The 24,214-nt window shown below is 39.9% G+C and overlaps 3 protein-coding genes across 4 annotated transcripts; 2 read left to right on the plus strand and 1 right to left on the minus strand.

The window, feature by feature from the left end:
• Positions 1-829: 829 nt before the first annotated feature.
• taf8 (TAF8 RNA polymerase II, TATA box binding protein (TBP)-associated factor) lies at positions 830-7,901 on the plus strand. 2 transcript variants are annotated; one of them, XM_061982725.1, is made up of 8 exons: positions 830-1,023; positions 2,461-2,620; positions 4,008-4,106; positions 4,177-4,239; positions 4,322-4,446; positions 4,530-4,677; positions 4,750-4,892; positions 7,497-7,901. In XM_061982725.1, exons 1-8 carry the CDS (start codon positions 976-978, stop codon positions 7,635-7,637), a joined length of 927 nt encoding a protein of 308 aa, XP_061838709.1. In that variant the 5' UTR covers positions 830-975; the 3' UTR covers positions 7,638-7,901. The 2 variants fall into 2 exon arrangements, with proteins under 2 accessions (XP_061838709.1, XP_061838719.1); XM_061982735.1 differs by having other exon boundaries at positions 831-999.
• A 694-nt stretch (positions 7,902-8,595) lies between these two features.
• Positions 8,596-13,699, minus strand: LOC133620980 (V-type proton ATPase subunit S1-like). Its single transcript, XM_061982712.1, has 10 exons — positions 13,535-13,699; positions 12,675-12,795; positions 10,952-11,026; positions 10,692-10,885; positions 10,585-10,622; positions 10,161-10,246; positions 9,851-10,077; positions 9,743-9,778; positions 9,359-9,596; positions 8,596-9,285 (listed from the first exon to the last, which is right to left on the minus strand). The coding sequence occupies exons 1-10, from the start codon at positions 13,645-13,647 to the stop codon at positions 9,073-9,075; spliced, it is 1,341 nt and encodes a 446-aa protein (XP_061838696.1). The 5' UTR covers positions 13,648-13,699; the 3' UTR covers positions 8,596-9,072.
• Positions 13,700-14,392: 693 nt separating this feature from the next.
• gdi1 (GDP dissociation inhibitor 1) lies at positions 14,393-23,633 on the plus strand. Its single transcript, XM_061982774.1, has 11 exons — positions 14,393-14,695; positions 15,491-15,598; positions 15,722-15,821; positions 20,160-20,294; positions 20,382-20,580; positions 20,668-20,799; positions 20,879-20,978; positions 21,471-21,642; positions 21,731-21,875; positions 21,958-22,012; positions 23,190-23,633. Exons 1-11 carry the CDS (start codon positions 14,651-14,653, stop codon positions 23,340-23,342), a joined length of 1,344 nt encoding a protein of 447 aa, XP_061838758.1. The 5' UTR covers positions 14,393-14,650; the 3' UTR covers positions 23,343-23,633.
• The last annotated feature ends 581 nt before the right edge of the window (positions 23,634-24,214 follow it).

Genomic DNA, 24,214 nt, shown 5'->3' on the forward strand with positions numbered 1-24,214 from the left:
ATGCCACATGGAAGTTGTCACCTGCTGTGTTTATTTGCCTCACATCGTTGCCCTTTTACCTAAAACTCAGCAGCAGGACACTCATGAATATCAATTATCCAGCAGCGACGGTGGGAGTTGACCTTTCTCCACTTGCTTATAAAGTGCACCATCTGCTCTGGTTTCTTTGCCTGTTGATGCCTAACAGGTCCAAACATTAGCAACAAAAGGAGCGCAGGACGGCTTAGCTTCACCGTAAGTACACCTGCTCGCATTGATCGCCCAATAATCACACAGAATAAATATTCCCTTGACTCTCTGAAGGCACGCCATGATGTTGATCGAGGAGCTCATCCCATTTGCCAAGGCGATGCTGAACCAGAGGAAAAATGGACGGCGACTCCTGAAGATCTACATGCAGGGTTCCACCCTGGTCGTCCTTGGAGCGGTGGGAATAGTCCTTGAGAAGGCCTTCCTGCCGCTCATGGAGCACATAGCCGGAGAAGACAGAGCGCTGGAAGTGCTGATGAAGGCAAAGAAACAGGCGTCCAAGTGCCACATCTCTGTCAATGCTAAGTCCAAACATCTGGCAGTGGTTCAGCCAAGGAACTCAGCCATCCGCCTGCATGCCTCCTAAGATATGGTCTACTCCATGCTACTACTAGTCAAATAAATCACTCATGTGTGTGCCTTTTTTTTTAATGTCTTTGATGACATAAGTCATAACTCCGTTGTTAATGTTCAGTATTTCTGGATAAAAACATTCCAAATCTGGTATTTATGGTCTCTAGTTCTTTACAGATGTAATTGTATTTGCAGCCACAAGGGGCAGCAGCGAGCACAGTGTCTAGAAATCTTCCCAATTGCCAGAAGTGACGTCACAAACAAGGCAGGCTAAGTGTTTACTAACGATAGCTAAATGTCACAGCCTGAGCTGTATTTGTATTTTTAACGAATACAAACAAAACGACCGTGGAGTGGTTGTTAAGGCGTGTGATGGCGGATCCAGCGGTGGCATCGGTAGGTTCACTGGCTGCCTGCGGGGTGAGAAATGCTTTTACTATCACAGAGAAAGCTAGCTGTAGTTAGCATTAGCCTGTGTCGGTTCTGCTTGATGAAACATTATTGTCATGTCGATCGTCATGATGTGTTCCATGTCCTCAACTATTGCATCATTCTAAGTTATTTGTAAAATAAGTGTCCAGATACAATATTCGAACGGCATATTTATTTTTGCCTGAGGGCGCCATCACAATGATACAGTAAGTTAGATGAGTAGAAGCCATGATCATTCACCACATTTTATTTTATTTTAATGCATTGTAGATGTATTCTTGTTTTTCTAGTACATTGTATCAAATGTTTATATTCTTGCCCGTTGTCACTCACACTCTTTCACATGCAATTTAGTCTTGAACAAGTAATTGTCCTCTTTTTCTAACAAAGAATCATTCTCATGTGTTTTAATCGGTAACCTTGTGTTTGTTTCAAAGGATCGCATGATTCATTTACCGGGTCAAAAATATAATCAATGAATTAAGAATCAAGCAAATTGCTTTTATTAATGTGAGTCCACATACTCTGTTGACTAGAACAGTGGTTCTCAAACTTTTTTCACCAAGCACCACCTCAGAAAACGCTTGGCTCTCCAAGCACCACCATAATGACCAACATTAAAATACAGTAGCATAGTAGGCCTACGTATTCATTAAAAACAAGGTAGATGCTCTATTTAACAAGTATCTTTAGTATATTTGGTCATTGTAACATTACAAACAGTGCACAAAAACTCCCCATCCATCCATCTTCTTCCGCTTATCCGAGGTCGGGTCGCGGGGGCTGCAGCCTAAGCAGGGAGGCCCAGACTTCCCTTTCCCCAGCCACTTCGTCCAGCTCCTACCGGGAAACATAGTCTTCCCAACGTGTCCTGGGTCTTCCCCGTGGCCTCCTACCGGTCGGACGTGCCCTTAACACCTCCCAAGGGAGGCGTTCGGGTGGCATCCTGACCAGATGTCCGAACCACCTCATCTGGCTTCTCTCCCCCGGATGACAGAGCGTCTCACCCTATCTCTAAGGGAGAGACCCACCACCCGGCGGAGGAAACTAATTTCGGCCGCTTGTACCCGTGACCTTGTCCTTTCGGTCATAACCCAAAGCTCATGACCATAAAACCGGTAAATTGAAAGCTTTGCTTTCCGGCTCAGCTCCTTCTTCACCACAACGGATTGATACAGCGTCCGCATTACTGATTTACAGTGTTCTTTGGTATACCACTAGATAAAGCCCACGTACCGTACAACAGTTTGAGAATCACTGGACTACAATAGAGGACGACCCACTTTTGACAGATTTTTATGATGTGAGGACCTGTTATTTTGACATGCATCACATATTTGAATAAATATTTACAATATTGGAAAATACCATGCAATCAATATATTATATATTTCCTTACTAAATATGCATTTTACGTTTTCCCAGCGTGCGAGTGGCAGCAAAGCAGCCACCAGCCCAGTGGAAAACTACCAGCTGGCCAGACGGCGCACCTTGCAAGTGGTCGTGAGCGCCCTCCTGACAGAGTCTGGCTTCGACTGTGCCGAGAAGGCAGCGGTGGAAACGCTGACAGAAATGATGCAGAGTTGTACGTACGAATCCTGCGGTGGTGTTTCTTGCATGTATATGTGCGTGGCATCTGTGACTGTTATGCGTTGTTGATATTCTGTGTTAAAGCAAAATAAGGATTAAAAAAGGTATTTCATTTTAGGGCTGCACGATTAATTGACGTCGAAGTTTTAATTAGTGCAATTACGTCATCGCCAGTGTTTGAGTGACAGTCATGTTCGCCAATCAGAATTATTGAGCCTCGCGTTTCTTCGTCTCTCGCTTTAAACAGGGAGAAAGACGTCTCACTCTGTGCACCGTCTATTAATAACAATACATTTGATTTATCAGCGCCTTTCTTGAAACCCAAGGACACTTTACATTATACAGTACAAAAGTAGAAGGAACTGAATGCAGTGAGTCCACTTTTCAGTCATCGACAATCTTTGTCTCGGTGAGAGGATACCAGGGCGGCAGATTTACACACACACAGGAAGTACGGGCAGACAGCCTCCCTACTCGCGACTCTGTTTAGGATTACAAAGCCAATTGTCAGCTTCAAATCGGATGGGCAATATGAGCCCATCAACACAGACGAATGAGCGAGAATGCAGTGATCATCTCGTGATGGCAATAAACAAAAAGACAATGTCTGATTTGGTTTTTCCAACCGGGACATACAGTAAATATACTTAGGATGACTGCGTGGGTTCCCTCCAGGTACTCCGGCTTCCTTCCACCTCCAAAGACATGCACCTGGGGATAGGTTGATTGGCAACACTAAATTGGCCCTAGTGTGTGAATGTGAGTGTGAATGTTGTCTGTCTATCTGTGTTGGCCCTGCGATGAGGTGGTGACTTGTCCAGGGTGTACCCCACCTTCCGCCCGATTGTAGCTGAGATAGGCTCCAGTGCCCCCCGCGACCCCGAAAAGGAATAAGCGATAGAAAATGGATGGTTCATTAAGTTAAATTTTTGCTAACCGAAATGAGTCCCATTTTCTTTTGTTTATTTATTTAGGATAACGTTGTTTACCTACCTATTTACAATTACAGTACAATGGTTAACAATTATACATTGCATTATTAATAATTATGTATTATGATTACATTACATTATAAATACTGCATAGTTTTGATTTTTTTCTTTGGTTTAAAAGCACGATGTAGACAAAAAAACTCTTAAATCTTTCTGCATAAAGCCAATTATTTTTGAAAGTAGATTATTGCATATTGTTCTAATGTGTTGACAGTCTAAAAGTAACAGGTCTTCCTTCACTTTTTACTTTTGCAGTTTTATGCATTTTTATGTATAAAGTATAAAAATCGCAAATTGAACCACAATTTTGGAGAGCAAAATCACTATTAGGGCAAACCTGTCATTTGCAGAATCTTGTATGTTTGCTTATCACTTCTATCTGGTTTTCAGGTATAACAGAAATTGGGCGCTGTGCTAAATCGTATTGTGAACACACAGCCAGAAGCGTCCCGACCCTTTCGGATACTGTGGTGACACTTATCGAAATGGGTGAGTCAAGGAGGACATATTGATTATGCACATCTGACGGTTAAAGTTACACCTGTTTGATTTTCTGCAGGATTCAATATTGACACACTGCCTGTGTATGCTAAGCGCTCCCAGAGGATGGTCATAACTGCACGTAAGAAGCATGGGCATAATACTTTCTGTAATGACTTGGGCATGATCCATTGAAATGTGTTTTTACTTTGGATGAATTTCAGCTCCGATTACAAACCCACCTTTGACCCCCAAAGCACTGTCGGCTGGACAAAAGCACATACATCCACCTCACATCCCAAGCCACTTCCCAGAATTCCCAGATCCTCACACCTACATCAAAACACCTGTGAGTCAGAAGTGTGACTGCAAGCAAATTTTGTCTTTTCTCTTACGCTACATTTAGATGGTATAATCGTGTCTTCTCTGCAGACGTTTCGGGAGCCAGTCTCAGACTACCAAGTGGTGCGAGAGAAAGCCGCCACTCAAAGGAGGGACGTGGAGCGAGCTCTCACACGCTTCATGGCCAAGACCAGCAAAACACAGAGCCTCTTTAAGGACGACATTACCGCCTTTCCATGTGAGTGATGTGTACCCGATCTTACTCTTATTTGTCACGCATGTGATGGAACATCTTCGCCTGTATCACCAGTGATTGCTGCGCAGCCGAGCACCATTCCATACCTCAACGCACTCCTGCCATCCGAACTGGAACTGCAGACTCTGGAAGAAACGGACTCGTCTGAGCAGGACGACCAGACAGACAGTGAGAATGCAACTGGAAACATCATCAATGTAAGTACAACTTACTTGATTCACTGTTGAACATGTCTTCAAGTGTCCTGAAGCTTTAAAATTGTTTGAATTTTCTATGATCTCCCAGCATTCCTGGGATTAGTTTCAAATGGGGACCTCTGGTGATTTTAACTCACATTTCAAACATTTCCTTGTGGCATAGATATGTGTTGGATACGCTTTGGTATAAATTCTGCTCCACAGTCACAATTACAACCCTTTTTTTGAGTGTGTCTGCAAGAGGTTTGTTTGTCTGTGGAGGTGTTTCCAGATTGCATATGAAGCCACGCCCCATCTTCTCCAAAATGATCATGATTTATCTTTAGAAAATGTGCACAGTATAAATATAAATCTTGAAGTCGTCACCACTATTTTCTTTTTCAAGACACTGTCGTAAAATAAACTTCAAAAACCTATAGATTCACCCGGTCACAACATTCGGTACACCTGCTCATTTGCCGATCCATACACAGGGTATCCGCAGAATCTTAAAAAGTCTTAAATTCAACCATTAGAATTTAAGGCCTTAAAATGTCTAAAATTTGCCTGAAATCTCATACAATTTCTCAAATGCGATTTTGAAAGGTCTTACAAATCTATTTACGTTACTTTTATTTAAAATATGCACAAACTTTAATCTTGCTTTTAAATGTTTCGATTTTTAATATTATTACAACACTGAACTAACCAGTGCTGCTCGGTCAGAATTAATTGCGCACCACCAGCTAGGGTGCTGTGCGTGCGCAGCGGTGTGTTGTCATAGTTTAGCATAGCAGCGGAGAAAACTTAACAAAAGCCCACAGAAAAGCCGAATTACCTGCAGTCACCTGGGTCAGTGCAAATTGAACGATTTGTGGCTCCAGAACGATCAATTTAATGCTTTATCGAAGCCCGTGGATGGAAGCATATAAAATGTTTAGGACCCGGATATGGAGCCATCCAGAAGGAAAAGCGTTTGTAGACAAAGAAAAGTAAATGGAATGGTCATGTAAACATAAAAGATGTGGGATAAGTCTGTGTCAAAACGTCAAACACTTGCACAACTATACAAGAATCAACTTAACTCCCCCAAAGGAGTGTTATGTGGGTATCCAGCTTCTCATGCCTAATCTTTTTTCCAAGTTTATACAGCAACTGACATTAAAAGCTATAAAGGTTGTCTGCTTGGTGTTTACATTCAGTTTATGGCTGGGTGAGGAAAGAAAGGAAGATTTGCAAATGTCATCTTGTCATGCTTAAATAAAAACTAGTCCTTGTTAATTAGCAATATGTTTTCAAAAAAGTAACAAAAAACAGGTATCAATTGATTGAAAAACAGGTAAACATGTACAAAATGAGCTGAACAAATTTTAAATGTTATCCACATTATTCACATCCAACTTATGTTTGAGGCTTGCAAGCCATAATCACCTTCTTTCTTTTTAGACAATTTCTGTCTGCACTGTTTTTCACAACTTAGTGCAGATACAGTAGTAGTATTGTAGATGTTTTTATCTGTTTGCTCAATTCTGACAGCCACAAAAACACTGCAAAAGTTAACCATTTAGCTTTAGCAGAGATGCTATCAGACCATTTAACAGACAGGATAAGCGGTAGAAAATTGATGGATATTGTTGTGCTTTCCTCTACCATTGCTGACATACTGGTTGTTACATGAAAACACATGATGTGAAGCACACTGCACCTTTTGCAAGAAAACAGTTGTATGACAAATCTGAAAAATGGCTGTTATGTTTGCTAATATGTGTTTCAATTAGTTTACAACGGAGTCTTCTGGTGTATTTAGTTACTTTAGCCATTTTGTTTTCCAAAATGAAAGAGCAGTGAATTAATTCATATACTTACAATTCATACTGGCCCTCTGATTTTCCTTTGTCTTTGTACTTTTTTGTCTGTATGCATATGAAATGGTCTTAAATTAGTCATTGTGGTCTTTAAAAAGTCTTAACTTTGACTTTTTTTCAAACTTGCAGAGCATACAGCGCTGCATTAAAAAAAGTCACATTTATAAGCAATAATGTCACTGCATGTTGCACATCAGTGTTATGCACATGCCATGATTAGATACATACTTTATCCTACCCTTTCTTTGTGTTGTATTTTTAGCGCATAAACAATAAACACGTTCACCTTGCTGTGATGTCTCAATGTAGCCAGACTGCAAAACCCTGCCAACAGAAGCATCCAAAACTGTGTGCAAGTTTGGTTTTGAATTGGTCATAGAGGAACAGAAACCAGGAAAGCCTCAGATGTTTACAAATGCAATTTCTAGGGTAGGGATTTATTTGAGTGCAGCAACAGCTGACGGTCAATGCCAGCAATTTTTTTTGTTCCTATGCATGTGCATGCAATTGGTTAAGGTTTCAGGATATGGCAACACCCTACTGTTCTTATGTCAGCTCCTAAATTACATTGCTGAATGCTCACAGGAAAAAATATTAATCTACGGTTCAAAGAATGTTAAGTCATAATTTTGCCACAGTAATTATCAAAAGGACACTGCAACCGTCATTTTTACAGTTCTACAAAGTATTAACCGAAATGTCAAACTTTTTACGTAACTGACACATGACTGTGTCACCATTTACTTCTTTCCTTTCCTAGGATGACCTGGGTGTGGACAAAGAGAACGCCATGCTTCCTCAAAGCGGCACCATTCCCTCCTCAAAAAGCAACGAGGACAACATGATTGACAACCCATACTTGCGACCGGTTAAGAAGCCTAAAGTGAGGAGGAAGAAATGAACCAGGATTTAAACACATCTACAGACTTTTTGTCCACAATGGGTCTTCCCACCTGCCCTTTGGCACAGCAGGCCGCCACTTCATCACACTGCTGGTCCGCTGAGCAACCTGCATTCTTCTACTGAAGAGAACTTTGGTTTGATTTCAAATGTTTTCCTTGTATAGGCACTCACTTGCTTAAAACCTTAATTTTGTAATAATTTACTGTGTTTACACAAAGTGTTACATCGGCTATTTTGTGAATAAAGAAACTGTTTTGTTTTTTCCGGTTGTCTGTTTTGGGCCTGACAGCAATACTTTTTTTTTTTTTACCAAATGTATAAATCTTGGAGGTGGATGATCACAATTTCTGGACAAAATTCATTTACATTCAAAAACTGTGAAATGTCATGGTTGTCCTAGTAATTTGTTAAACGATTCTGACTTATAAAATCAGTTTTTTTAATTAAAGCAATAAAAATGTTCTCCCCCCTTGACCCATGTTAGACAACGTGTACGGTAACCATGGCTACCAGGCTTAATTGTAAGGGATTGAACAAGGGCTGTAACTATTTAGATAGTCGACTAGTCATCAACTCCAACGAGTAGTCGACTAATCAGATTTAAGTGTACACATTCAGTGGCTCTAATTTAGCTTGAGATATTTTAAGGCATGTGCTTATGAACAACAAAGATGATTAATTAATTCATAAATATTTATACTGTAACTATGCAGCTCATTCGGCTGTTAAAAAAATAAAAATAATTATTTAACTTGTTTATTTAAAAGCAAAGAAAGGCAAAGTGCTCAACCCACCCCCCAAAGTATAAACATGTTTTCACCCGCTATGTCCTCCAGAAAAACATGAGTGATGACGTTACGCCTATTTGACAAATGAATTTGTCGGTGACAAATTTTATTGTTGATATTTGTCAAGTCGTTGCACCCTTAAACATTTCTATAATTCAAACATGAACATAACTTTACACATTTTATTTGTAAATACAGCAGTTGGCAAAAGCACATCTTTAAGTTCAACGCACAATTATTGCATATTTAAAAAGGTACCTGAACCAAACTTGAAAGGCCTGTCAGGCGGCATATTGGCTTTTTTGTTAATAAATAAAAAGGTAAGAAATCAATGGTTTCAAGATAAAGTTGGCATTTCACACTTCATACGCAAGCACTTCACGACAAATATTTTAAAACGACAAGTAAAATTAAGTTGGAAAAGAATAAAAGCTCTATGGTCTGAAACGAATCTTCCACACATACACAAAATCAGATAGACAGTAAAGGGTGACTTAACCCCTTTTTGGCACTTTGGGAATGAAAAACCGTGTCTTAAAGCGCAGCGTTCACTTGTAGATTCAGACGGCACGGCTCAAATATTTAAGGCACCAACACAACCCTGCCCCCAAATCGGATTAGCATTAATGCATTTGTGCACGCCTCTCACTCTGACTGAGGCACAGAAATCAATGGGCCTTTAGGGTCGTCAAACCTGTCCATGGTGTTGAGCTGCATGATCATGTGCAGACCATACACTAAGATCAACAGCATGAGGAATGATGTCACCAGCCCCATCCAAATTCCTGCTGTGAAGAAGCCTGCACAGTCGCTGGCGTAGGAGAAATCGGTTTCATTGGCCAACCCAAAGCCTTGAATCTGTACAGGGGAGGGAAATCAGTGAAAACAAGCAAGCAATACAAAATGAAATGACAGGAGTGGTGTAGAGTGCCTGGAAGTCGATGAAATTGAGTCTCCAGTCCGATGTGTTTTGGTTGGTGATGTTGGGTACGAGCAGGGCGTCACGGAAGCTGCTGACAGACTGGCAGTGGAAGGAATACTCTGCGGGCGCGTAGATGCCGCGTCTCCCGATGAAAGATGCTGTGGTGCCGTTGGACTGTAGCTGTACCGAGTCCAGGGTGAACCAATCCCTCGCAGAAACTGGATAGAACCGCTTACTCATGGCAAAGCTGGAGATCAACATAAGGATAGTTTAGTATCTAGTATGACAACAAATAGCCACTGTTATTCATAGAGAGTTTGTCGAATGGGTAAATAAATGAAACTGTCAATATAGTCTGCACTTACTGATCACAGACAGAAAATGTTTCCTTACCTTAGTTTAACCCCCGATGCGTAGCTGAGCACAAGTCTGAAAAGAAAAAGCAGACATTTGAGTGACACCAACGTGCTGCAGTGTAGCCCCAATGACAATGTCTCTCACAGCGAGTTGCTGCCGTTACAGAGAGATTCTTCCAATGAGGGCGTCTGAGCAGCAAGGTCGATCCATTGTGGGGTCGCTGAGAAGCTGATGTTCAGGTTCTGAGCCCAGAGCATGATGCAAGGGCCACCCGACACATTGAACATAATGGGGGGTTTGACTTCGGGGTCTACGGCTTGGAGCAATGATCGACCGGCATGCTGGTTCATCACGGCGGGCTGAGAAATCACCTGCAAATATAAAATGATGGCTGTCGTGATACCCTTGTATAGCGTCATATTTATTTATTTATTTGCTTTTAATCATAGCTCACTCGTGATGGCTGGGCTCCTGTGTACATTGCAGTGTAAGACATATTGTTGGCTTCCATCGTAGTCACACATTTGCCAATAACGTGATCTGTTGACCAAAAAGATGAGACTCTACATAGGCAGGTCATCTTATAAAACATACAGAACTGAATACTGATCATCCATTATTTATAAAGTAATATGTAAGCAACATGGAAGTATTAAACCTTTTCAGTTATTTTATACAACTAGATCGTTAATAGACTTCTTGCTCTGTGGAAGAGGAAATCTCTGACATATTTAAAGTGGTAATCTACACACACACAAATTTAAGTTTTGCCTTCATCAACCTTGAACATTTTCTAGTGGCAAGCCTTTAAAATGTTCTTTTGAGACCATGGTACAAATGTGGTGAAATAAATAACATGCTTCACAGTATCAATGTACCATTGGAACGTAGCACTTCGAGGCAAGACTTCTGCAAGCTGTTGAACAAAAGAAAAAAGTTGACATTCACGTTGTTACAAATGTACTTTTTTAAAGTGATGTCTCACACTGTGCAATAAGGCAGATTGATGATTAGCAAGTTGCTGACAGACGCGTCAATTCTCAGATGTGACAGAGTGTCGACGTCTACGAGCACAGGTGTGGCGCCAAGCTTCTCCTCCAGGAGAGATGCGACGGAAGTGGAATGTGACCACTCTAAGGCTGGTAGGGTCACTGATGAAGAAGAGGACTGCAGTGCAGCCTGGACAAACGGCAGCAGTAAGAACCAGACTACAGGGCCAACAAACTAATATGTGCTAAAATGTACCTCCAGGTTTTGAAAGACACTATCCTGCTTGTTTCCAAAGACTCCAGCAAACACCGTGAAGTCCTCTATGCTCAGCTGAACATACACACGAGATGAAGTAGTCACGTATCAACAGTTGAGTGCCTTGAAACATCTCATTATTATGATACCAGTATCACGCAAAGCCATTTTTCTTCATCAATTGAGTTTTTTGTGGGTGGTAACATTTCATACAACTATATTTCCCTTACATTTCTTTGTCATAGTTTACTGCAACAGTGCAAAAAAAATATTTCATACCAACGGTATTTTTCATATGTATCAGTTGTCCACGACTCAATGGGAGCAGTTCTAAAAGAATACTACCTCAAAGAAGAATGAAGTAATGATGGACGCAAATTGCAAGATAATGATAAAAACCAGTGCTGTCAAACAAGTAAAATAGTTAATTGTTATTAATCACATTTTGCTCATAGGTAACTCATAATCAATCACGGATAATCCAACAAATATATATTTTATCATCATTATGAAATGTAACTTATTAAAATCTACTGGCAACATGGGACTGGCCAATACGTTAGATTTTTGTAAATGTTTATTACACATTTCTATTCTTTAACAGCTCAACACAAAACATTTTCCACCTGGGGTCTAATCAAGTACTCTCTTTCTCCCAATGTAAAATATATTTTTTTAATTAAGGTTTTCTCACTAATTCTGCCGTTAACTTGTTTCTTCTCTTTTTCTCCGTATACGCACGTATATACAAACACACACTGTATATATACGCACGTATATACACACATGCACGTATATACATACATGCTCGTATATACACACATGCACGTATATACGTACATACACACATGGAAGTATATACACATATGCAAGTATATACACACATGCAAGCATATACACACATGCAAGTATATACACACAAGCATGTACAGTACACACATTATATATATATATATATATATATATCCAATATTTTCACATAGATAAAATAAGTCATATTTTTGGTTCATTTAATAGTTAAAACAAATTTACATTATTGCAATCAGTTGATAAAACATTGTCCTTTACAATTATAAAAGCTTTTTCAAAAATCTAGTACTCTGCTTGCATGTCAGCAGACTGGGGTAGATCCTGCTGAAATCCTATGTATTGAATGAATAGAGAATCGTTTTTGAATTGGAAAAACATCGTTTTTGAATCGAGAATCGCGTTGAATGGAAAAAAATCGATTTATAATCGAATTGTGATCCCAAGAATCGATACATACACACACACATACATACGTATATATATACCCGGTATACTTTTTTCCGCCCTTTCAACCACACATACAAATATAACATGTATATGGCTGATTTCGTGCGACAACAAATACCATAAGGCCATACAACACGCAGGTTTATCGCGCGATTAAAAAAAAAAAAAAAAACGCTGTTAAAGGAAACTTCTGCTAACTTGTTATCACTTGTTACCTTTGACAGCCCTTGTAAAAACACAATCCATTGACTATCCTCCCCCCCAAAAAACAAAGTTGGAAGTTTTACAGAGGAAGTGCGAAATAGGAAGAATGCCTCCAGTTCAGCATCATACCACTGTGAGAACAATGTAACACTATGTCACATGACACTGATGTGCCATGTCACATGGTTCCCTGCTACTCACTCTACGGACTAGCTTCCTTATGGGCAAGCTCTGATAATATTAATATGCATCTTGAATTCACCCTGTCCTGCAGGAACAGTAGCACAGTTTGGGGACCAGAGCCAAAGGCAGATGTGAGGTAGGCCGCCAGCTGCTCGTTGGACGTGATGTGGCCGGCTGGAGACAAGGCTTGAGCTGGCAAGCTAAATGGGAAAAGGAATAGTGAATGTCAAATATACATATAAAGGGAATCTATCAATATTATATAGTTCAACAGACAACACATATTCAAATAACAATGCCATTGCCATTTAATGTTAGTTAATATTAATCATAATCAATAAGATTTGATATGGTTACTGGACTTCCTCCATTATCCCAGAGCGAAATACTGTACAATAATTACTTTACAGGTATGTAAGCCATTTACATATTGGAAAATGTTCTAAAAATGAGGCAACATGATCAGTGTGGTGTGGTGATGAATGACAACATTGGATGTAGGATTACTCATTGCATCAGTGGATTATTTTAATTCCATGTAAAAACGAAGTGAAGGTCAGAGTTGTATCAGCCGAAAAAGAACGATAAAAATACAGTAAGTTGTTATGTACCGATTAAGAGTAGTTTGTCACCTATATGTTTATTCAATGACTTTAGATTCCATTCACTTTCTAATGAATACATTTACAATTAAACAAAAGTTATTCCTTCAGTCTAAAAGTATACATTATGTACAAATAGAACGTTGGCATAAAATATAAAGCTTTACTTGGCCGACTCGCTTCTGAAATAACTATGCATTTGAATTGTGACTTTAAAACTTCATATATTAAAATACGTGTTAGCTACAGGTGTTAGCATCAGCACGACACATAGAGTGACAAGTGTTGAAATTAAGTCTTAAAAACAACATAAGGGACCAAGAATAAGACACATTACCCCTTGTTGGACCATATTAGAAGTGGCACTTGAGCGTCTGAGCTCCCTGTTCCGAAAAAGGCGAAGAAAAGAGGAGTACAAAACAATAGCCGCGAAGCAGCAGCGGCAGCCATCTTAGCAAACTTATTCCGCAGAGTTGTGAGCACGTGACTCACACCAGCTGACCGTCACGTGTCACGAAAAAGCACTTCCGCCTTCTTTCATTCAATACGCCCTTTTTGCTTCTCTTTACTCTACGAGCTACTTTTCTCGCATTTATTTCCTTTTTTGGTTGCTTCAGAGAGAAACTCTTGAATTTAATGTACTTACCACTAACAGGTATTTTGTATGGGAACACATACGTTGGTGACAGTGGGTCATAAGGAATGACAAAGTACTACACTTGTATGTTGTCAATGAATGACATGCACACCTGGCAACTGTCCATGGTACTGCATGGCGACAATAGTTGGCTGCATTAAAACGCTAAATACAGCGTGGAGGTGACATCTTATCGTAGAATGCAAATATAAACATCAATATGAATAAACAAGTATTTTTGTTAATATTTGGTCTGCGTGTCTCAGTCTGAGAGGGGACAGCACACAGCTGTTGTGGCGGAGGGATACTGCGCCTCCATCCAAGTAACACTGCGCCTATAACTGGAAATGAAGAAAAGGAAAAGAAATACAGGGCAAATAAAAATGCATTTTGCTGTTTTGAAACTTTCCGACAAGCTTGGAACGCTGACCGTGTGTGCTCAGTCGTTCGTAAAGGTCATGTTACAGTGCAATTTCTGTGCTGCGTGTGCCTTCGAGTCCATTGTGTGACAACATTGGAAGAGAGGCGGAGGATACGCACTATTTACCGACGCGCAGCCACATTGTTCCAGACCCTTCCACCACCAGGGCCATCTTTGGTTGTCCTCGCCGGTGACATACAGTGTGGGCACTTTATACCACTGCTCCTATCCACCTAATGATTAATAAAACCCATTTGACCGTCTAACAAGCCGCCCAAAGGTACCGGACTAAGAGAGAAGGGAAGGCTACTGGCCATTCTTTCCTTGCTGGACACTTTACGCCATTTCACAGAGGAAAAAAAAAGAGGGCGAGACGTGAGAGTTGGCGATACAACATGGATGAGGAATATGATGTGATCGTTTTGGGCACCGGACTCACGGTAAGACATCAATATTCATTTTGCGTCTTTATAACCGCTGCTGGAGTCTTTTTAGGCATGGAGAAAATTTGCATCCCAATATGTTCGTTCCAAATGGCAACATTTAATTCCGCATAGGATGGCTTAAATGCATGAATTGAAGCGTGTGCGTGTCATAATCAGGAGTCAATGCTGCCTTGGGGGATGTGGTTTACTACTGGATCCATGTAACGGGGTGGGTGTTGGGTTCCAGCCTGTAGCATCTTTTAGGCGTCACCCCGCTGAGTGCTGCTCCTGCTTGCTGACAGGCCTCCATCCGGAGGTCGGTGTAGGCCGTAGCGCGACACTACAGCATGCATGGCCAAGCCTTTCACTTGCTGTTCCACGTCACGTCACGACAGTAATGTGCCTCAAGCAGATTTTTGCCGAATTCTGATTATTTAAAAGAGACAACATTTAAGATGCGGCATACTCTTTCTGTGAATGCTCATCGGGATACACGCTCATTTTGGTTTCTATTTTTTATATATTTTTCTTGCAAAAAAGTGCAGGTTAAGTGAACGGTTTTGTTCGCGCATGCGTACACAGACCAGTCGCTCCACTGCATCCCTCTGGTAAATCGGCATCATTTCCGCCCTTTTGTAGGTGTGTCCATCTGTCTAGTCGGTTGCAGAAACACATTTTGATATGTATTTGGGGGTTGCAATGGTACAATATCCCACATGCATTATAAAATGTCACAATTCAAATGATGAGGGCGAACCTAGGTTTTTTTTAAATGTCATGACTAATATTTTTTATGTTTTTTTCCCCCAGGAATGTATCCTATCTGGGATCATGTCTGTGAACGGCAAGAAGGTTCTGCACATGGACAGGAACCCCTACTATGGAGGCGAGAGCTCTTCCATCACCCCCCTGGAGGAGGTAACCGACTCCCGGGACCTATGAAAGCAATCAATACGCTTTGTGGGCCACAGTATCATTCAGTTTCATTTTGCTTGGGGTGCACCATCTGTTCATGGCCATAAATATATCTTTGTCTCTCAGCTTTATAAGCGCTTCAGTCTTTCAGATAGCCCACCTGAGTCAATGGGTCGAGGACGGGACTGGAACGTGGACCTCATCCCTAAGTTTCTCATGGCCAACGGTAAGTTCTGCTTTGTGCAGTGTAACACACTTCCTAATTTTGACAGGGCCGTGTTTATTTATTTTACTGCAACTGAAAGTACCAGGTGTCTATAAGGGGCAGGACATTTATTTTTACAAATCTTGCAATATTATTGAATACACAAAAATAATAAACAAAATAATGTGTAATATATATATATATATATATACATATACATATGTATATATATATATATATATATATATATATATATAAATGTGTAATATACATACACACACATTATTTTGTTTATTATTTTTGTGTATTCAATAATATTGCAAGATAAACAAAATAATGTGTAATATATATATATATATATATATATATATATATATATATATATATATATATATATATATATATATATCTTTATATACACATTATTTTGTTCATTATTTTTGTGTATTCAATAATATTGCAAGATGTGGTAAAAACAAGTCGCCACCTAACATATATATATATATATATATATATATATATGTATGTGTGGGAAAAAAAATCACAAGACTATTTCATCTCTACAGGCCTGTTTCATGAGGGGGGGTACCCTCAATCATCTCCTGATGATTGAGGGTACCCCCCCTCATGAAACAGGCCTGTAGAGATGAAATAGTCTTGTGATTTTTTTTCCCACACATACATATATTGCGCTCTACTACGGTATCGAGCACTATTTTTTGGATAACCTTATTAAGACATATATATATATATATATATATATATATATATATATATATATATATATATATATATATATATATATATATATATATATATATATAGATATATATACACGTTAGGTGGCGACTTGTCCGGGGAGTACCCCGCCTTCCGCCCATATGCAGCTGGGATAGGCTCCAGCCACCCCATGAGGGACAAGCGGTAGAAAATGGATGGATGGAGGTCAGGAAAAAAACACAGAGGCTATATCATCCCTACAAGCCTGTTTCGCAGGTTTCCCTGCTCGTCAGGGGATTTTATATAAATCCCCTGATATAATATAAAATCAGGGAAACCTGCAAAACAGGCTTCTAGGGATGATATAGCCTCTGTGTTTTTTCCTGACCTAACGAATATGTTCCGCTCTTCCCCGGTATTGAGCACAGTATAAAGGATAAACCACAAAAACCTTGACTATATATATGTATATATATATATATATATATATATATATATATATATATATATATATATATATATATATATATATATATTTATTTATTTATAGGGCTTTCAAAAATATGGAGTTAACTCATGTGATTAATTACGTACTTTATTTTGACCATTAATGCTCCTTTACTTTAACTGTCGTGAGAGGTGGCACAGGTGGTTAAATGTTTAGTGATCGGGTCAATACATACGTCAGTGCAAAGATGAGTGAGGAGATTCTGAACTTTAGATAGAAATGTTAGCAAGTTTTGAGCAAATCAATGACGTGTATTCAAGTAAAACATTAAAACATTTTTTTTGAATGGCATTTTAAAATAAAATGCCATTTGTGTCCAAATATTGGGGTCTTCTTTTAACTTAATTTAACTTATACCAGGGAGTAATAACCTGTTTAATCCAAATTTAAAATTGTGATTAACCTAATTTAAAAATTATCATTTGACAGCACTAATAAAAATGTATATATTCTATCATGGAGTGACTGACCATCAGGTCTGGGTGTAGTCCACCCTGACCCAAAGTCAGCTGGGATAGGCTCTGGCTGACCCGTTTCCCTGAACAAGATTAGCAGTAGAAAATCAATTCATTAAGTATTAAATCTTCCCAAACCAAAATGTTTTTCTTTTTGGCTCAATGTTTTCAATGTTTCAGCAGCACTTTCTCCAACTTCAGCTTAATAAGCCTGCCATGGCTGCTATTCTTATTGTTATAAGTCATAGTCAAGTTAGACATACTGCCAACTACTGGCATTGTCCAAATGCGTGTTTTAGGGAGGGGAGTGTTTGAGTCATTGCATCTTTTTGAGCGCAAACCCCTAATGAACATATTAATTTATCTAATGAAAACAGGGATGACATTTTAATTTCATATGTGGGAGACACACCACTGGCTTGAATATGGTGGCTGGTACTTGATGGGATTAGATGCTTTTGGAGTATTATGAATACATGGGAAATAAATTGTTTTATAATTTATTTTCGTTCAAAAATACAAATCATCAAAATAAAATAAACATTATTAAGTTTTTCCAAATGTTTTACTTTTAAGGGCACCTATGATGATTTTCGTCTTTTCTGACTTATAAATGTTGGATAGTCGTGTTAAACATTGCCAAAGCGTCAAATCTTAAGGTTCATGCATTTTGAAATGAGCTTTGAGTTTTGGATGCCGGTGCCTTTGGGGGTTTCAGTCAATGTGGACGTACATATTTGGATATTAATTAAAGGTATCAGGCAGAGAGAGACCAGCTTTGTATGAGGCCATCTGAGTTTGAAGAAACACAAAAGAAGGTAGGATAAAGTATTATTTTCATCTAATCGTGATATGTGCATAATAACACCGACGTGCGACATGCTGGGACATAAATGCTATGCAGCTCTGGCTCAATCAGAGCGTGTCAGGTGTACCCAATGTTGTGACCTGGTTAATCTATAGTATAAAGTTTATTTTGCACCGTGTGTGGAAAAAAACTTGATGATGTTCCTTTTCAACAGTGTACATTTTAAAAGATAAATTGATACTTTTGGAGAGGGTGGGGCGCGGTTTAATTTGCAATCTGGAAACGCCTCCAGAATAGAACATCTTGCAGACAGAAAAAGCACGTAATAGATGTGACTGTGGAGCAAATTTTACATCAAAGCATATCCAATTCAGACCACAATAAAGTGTTATCAATGTAGATTAAAATCATTATAGGTCCCTGTTAATGTTTTACCTTGTATGCCATGGCTGAGGACTGCACCCTCGACCTTTGCAACAAGAGGCCTGAATGTGCACCATTAGTGATTGACAGAACCATAGTCTGTTGTCTAATTCTCTCAGTAGTGATGTGACACAATTTGTTTTGTTTTTATTTTAACAACATAGCCACTTTCAAATCAAGCATTAGCCTCCTGTAGTTTTGATTGTTCTTTTCTTTTACTTGCTATGGAGTCATGTTGCCGTTTAGAGCATCTGACTGCCGATTGGTCAGTTGCTGCGTGCTGTCAATTACTTGAGAGCGACGCAGTGTCACGAAATAGCAAGAAACACAGAGACAATCTATGAGCTTAATAATAATAATATTGGCTCCAGCACCCCCTGTGACCCCGAGATGGACAGGCAGTAGAAAATGGATGATGGATTAGATTTATTGAGCGCTTTTCTAGAAACTCAAATCGCTTCACAGGTAAATGAGAACCCATCATTCACTCACTCCACATTTACACGTTGATGGTGGTAAGCTACTTTTGTAGCCACAGCTGTGCTGGGGCAAACTGATGGAAGACTGGCTGCTAATTTGCACCTACGGCCCCTCACTCTGTCACTGGGAGCAAGGGTGAAGTATCTTGCCCAAGGACACAAAGGGCTTGGATGGCAGAAGCGGGTATCGAACCTGGAACCCTCAAAAAACTCGAAATTGATTCGTCTAGGGTACACTTATTAATAATGAAAAATTATGTATATCTGCGATTATCGTGATTCATTTTGAGTTAGCTATGAACAAAATGCGATTATCCCAATTAAATATTCTAATCGTTTGACAGCCCTAATTATATATATATATATATATATATATATATATATATATATAAATATATATATACAGTATATATAGACTGGACTCTCACACAATTAACTAGATCCACTCGACGTCCATTGCACCGGTCGCCCAGGGGGGCGGGGATGGGGGGCGGTCCCCTCCAAGGTTTCTCATTGTATCCCATTGGGTTGAGTTTTTTCTTGCCCTGATGTGGGATCTGAGCCGCTGTGGCTTGTGCAGCCATTTGAGACATTTGTGATTTAGGGCTATATAAATAAACTTTGATTGATTGATTGATTGACATATATATGTACACTGATATGTATACCTATACATAATATTAACAATACATTAGTCAATAAATAAGAACATAACATAGTAAGAGTAATAGTAGTAATAATAGCAATAAATAAAATAGAAAATTAAAGAATAAAAATTAAGAACCTTATAAGTGTTTAAAAAGGGAGAATACAAAGCCTGATTAAAAAGATGTGCCTTTAACCTTTTTTTTTAAGATATCAACGTGAATTAAACAAAGAACAAGTGTTGGTCTCCCACATTTGAATAGAAGATTCTTGTTGCTGGACAGATGTCACTGAAATAAGTGTTTTTCTGTTTGAGAGCAGGGCAACTTGTGAAGATGCTGCTATACACAGAAGTGACTCGCTATCTGGACTTTAAAGTGGTGGAGGGAAGCTTTGTCTACAAGGGAGGAAAGATCTACAAGGTGCCATCAACTGAAACTGAGGCGTTAGCTTCAAGTAAGTAGAAGAAACACGTTGATGCTTAAACACCATCATGATATTTCCGAGTTGCGTTGCACATAAAGTCTGTGCTTGAATTCCCAGATTTGATGGGAATGTTCGAGAAACGGAGGTTTCGCAAGTTTTTAGTCTTTGTGGCCAACTTTGACGAGAATGACCCCAAAACCTTCGAGGGGGTGGACCCCAAGACCACAACCATGAGGGATGTTTACAAGAAGTTTGACCTCGGCCAGGATGTCATTGACTTCACTGGCCACGCCCTGGCCCTCTACAGGACAGATGAGTAGGAGCAATGTTTGATGGCCTTGAATGTCTATGATCCACACTGCATTATGAACATTAGTTATTAAAATAATCATCTCTTCCTTAGGTACCTTGATTCTCCCTGCTTGGACACCGTCAACCGAATCAAACTGTACAGCGAGTCTCTGGCACGTTATGGGAAGAGCCCTTATCTCTATCCCTTGTACGGCCTTGGAGAGCTGCCACAAGGATTTGCAAGGTGTTTTAATTATGCTTCTTTAGTAGCGATAGAATGCATGCAAACACTTGTCTAAGGGCTTCTTATCTTTCCTGCTTAGATTGAGTGCCATCTACGGCGGTACCTACATGCTCAACAAACCAGTGGATGAGATTGTCGTTGAAGGTGGCCATGTGATCGGCGTTAAGTCTGAAGGCGAGGTACTAGACTTCAAACATATGACAACTTACTATAATATATACATCAATAAAATCCATCCATCCATCCATTTTCTACCGTTGTCCCTTTTCGGGGTCGCGGGGGGCGCTGGAGCCTATCTCAGCTGCATTCGGGCGGAAGGCGGGGTACACCCTGGACAAGTTGCCATCTCATCACAGGGCCAACACAGATAGACAGACAACATTCACATTCACACACTAGGGCCAATTTAGTGTTGCCAATCAACCTATCCCCAGGTGCATGTTTTTGGAGGTGGGAGGAAGCCGGAGTACCCGGAGGGAACCCACGCAGTCACAGGGAGAACATGCAAACTCCACACAGAAAGATCCCGAGCCCGGGATTCAACTCAGGACTACTCAGGACCTTCGTATTGTGAGGCACATGCACTAACCCCTGTGCCACTGTGCTGCCCTCAATATCAATAAAATAATTTCATGAAATAATAACTCTGCTGTTTTGTTTTTATACGGCAGGTGGCTCGCTGCAAGCAGCTCATTTGTGATCCCAGCTATATTCCGGACCGTGTCCGCAAGGCTGGTCAGGTTATCCGTGTGATCTGCATCCTCAGTCATCCCATCAAAAACACTAATGATGCCAACTCCTGCCAGATCATCATCCCTCAGAATCAGGTTAACCGCAACTCAGGTGAGGTTTATAAGATGGCGCCCTATTCAAACTACAGTATTATATTCGTCACTGATGACACTTTCTCCTCTTGTCGTTAACTTTGCAGACATCTACGTATGCATGATCTCTTATGCCCACAACGTGGCGGCCCAAGGGAAGTACATCGCCATCGTCAGCACCACGGTGGAAACTAGCGAGCCTGAGACTGAGATCCAACCGGCCCTCGAGCTGCTGGAGCCCATTGACCAAAAGTGAGGCCATTTCCTGCTTACTTTTTACTTCTTGTCTTAAGAATTTGTAGATTAAATGCATGTTGTGTTGTGGTTTTTGCAGGTTTGTGGCTATTAGTGATCTTTACGAGCCAACAGATGACGGTACAGAGAGCCAGGTGAGATTATCATGATGGACATTCTCACCAAAAATGTATAGTAGGTACACCACACTACGTATGCTATGGTATGCTGATGTTAAATTCTCGGGTATGTATTTGAAAGATAGGAAGGCTTAATATGACAATATGCAAGCAAAGCAAACCATACTTTCAATATGTTTTTTATTAGTTACTCACTAGGGATGTTCCGATCGGGGATTTACGCTGCCGATTCCAATACCGATCATCCATGAGATACCAGTACATGTGTTAACTGTACATTTTTCAGTTTATTGAAAGTGAGTGCTATCGACAGTTTGACAATATCAACACACTATTTAAACTAGTTCCTTAATCTCTTTTATTACATACAATTGTTTGAGCAAAACAAAGTCAACTGTACACAATAACTAAACAAAAGCAAAAACTGCTATCTATTATTCATAGACATCCTTTTACCCTCAAATTCTTCCTCTGTCCAGGAAATTAACATGAATAAAAACAATCAAAAAAATATTTTGAGAGAATAGAAATAGGCTATGGACCTAATCCCTCTAGTATCGATCATATATACTCATTTTGGTGTCGACTCCACCAATTTATTCATCGATTCTTACATGTCATATACTTCTGGCCGTGACAATGCAGACAGAACAACAGTTATTAACTTTTCTCTAGACTCTAATTAATCTACTAGTTCATTTCCTTTTAATTACTGCTTACATTGTGCTATAACATGGTTCTATCTACACTTATTAAACTTTACTAAGCACTTATTGCTTCTATTGTTTCAAACTAGTCCTAATACTTGTTAATGATACAAACTGTACTTGATAATGATATTTAAGATATTAAGAAATGCAGTTTATTTGCTGTAATGGAGTTGATTATTATTAACTTAGGGGAGCGGCTCCACACTGTGTATGGAGATACACGATTAGCTGCTAGCTTGTCAGCGGGGATCTAAAAAAAAGTACACTGTCAGTCATAGATATCGGCCATTAAAAGGCATTAATCAGCAATGGCGATCAAGTACTTAGTCATGAAAATTGGCCGATACTGATTGGTGACCGATACATTTTTGGGGCCAATGATGCCTAGTCATTACTCTCTGAATCACTCTCCACTTTTGCAGTTTAGAGAGGTCCTTATTGCGAAGTGCCTTTTATGACAATCAGCTTCCATCTTTTGTCAGATCTTTGCCTCGAGTTCCTACGATGCCACCACTCACTTTGAGACCACCTGCAACGACATCAAGGACATCTACAAGCGCATGACAGGGAGCGACTTTGACTTTGAGAACATGAAGCGCAAACAGAATGATGTGTTTGGAGAGGATGAACAGTGAGCGGCTGAGTGGTCTTCTGAGTGAGAAGAGAGGAGGGGGCGTGGCGGGCAAAAGGGGCAAGATTAAAAAAAGGGGCAGAGCTTGGAGTAGATTTCTATGGTCGGTAGAGCTTTAAGAGCAAGAAGTTAGAGTTAAGTGGATTGTTCTGTCTGCCTTAAACCATTTGCCTCCTTTTCCTTACACCCCCGTCTCTCCTGACACACAGACACACACACACACACGCACACACACACACACACACACACACACTACCGTCTGTCGCTGAAAAGCAGGGTTGATATGGTCTTTCATTCCATTGTAGAATCTATAATCGTGTCTTAACGATCGTCATTAGAGATGATTTTATTACTTGTTTTTAAACCATTTCATTTTTTCTGTATCATATTTTCTCACGTCAGAGACCTCTATAACAGCTTAGTGTAGAATCTCCTGGAAGGCTCCGGCCTCCAGGTCACTTGCATGCATCTTATACACGCAGTAGTATTGTGCAGTACATAGACTCATACAACATGGCGGTGTAAAGATTGGACCATCGCTCCTGTCAGCCCTGCTTTCCCTTACTCTTCACTCGACTCCTTTTGGCAAAACACCTGATGGCAAGTTCAACTGATGTGCTAACTTTGCAATGCTGTTGTGTTCCTTGTGCTAGCAGGCAAGCTAACATGTCACCACACACTTTAACCACACAAAGAAGATCCTATTGTTAACATGTGACGCCACTTTTACCTTTCAGTAGTCTTAACATTTTAAAATGAATCCAGTTTTATGTCTTTGCATTTGGTGCATGGTTCACTGGCTGAAGTAATGACGTTTAAGAGCTGAGGTTAAAACTCTTTGTTTTGATAAGAGAGGGGAGCGTGGCTAATCAAGAC

The sequence above is a fragment of the Nerophis lumbriciformis genome, linkage group LG01 (genome assembly GCF_033978685.3).
Source record: "Nerophis lumbriciformis linkage group LG01, RoL_Nlum_v2.1, whole genome shotgun sequence".
NCBI classification, from domain to species: domain Eukaryota; kingdom Metazoa; phylum Chordata; class Actinopteri; order Syngnathiformes; family Syngnathidae; genus Nerophis; species Nerophis lumbriciformis.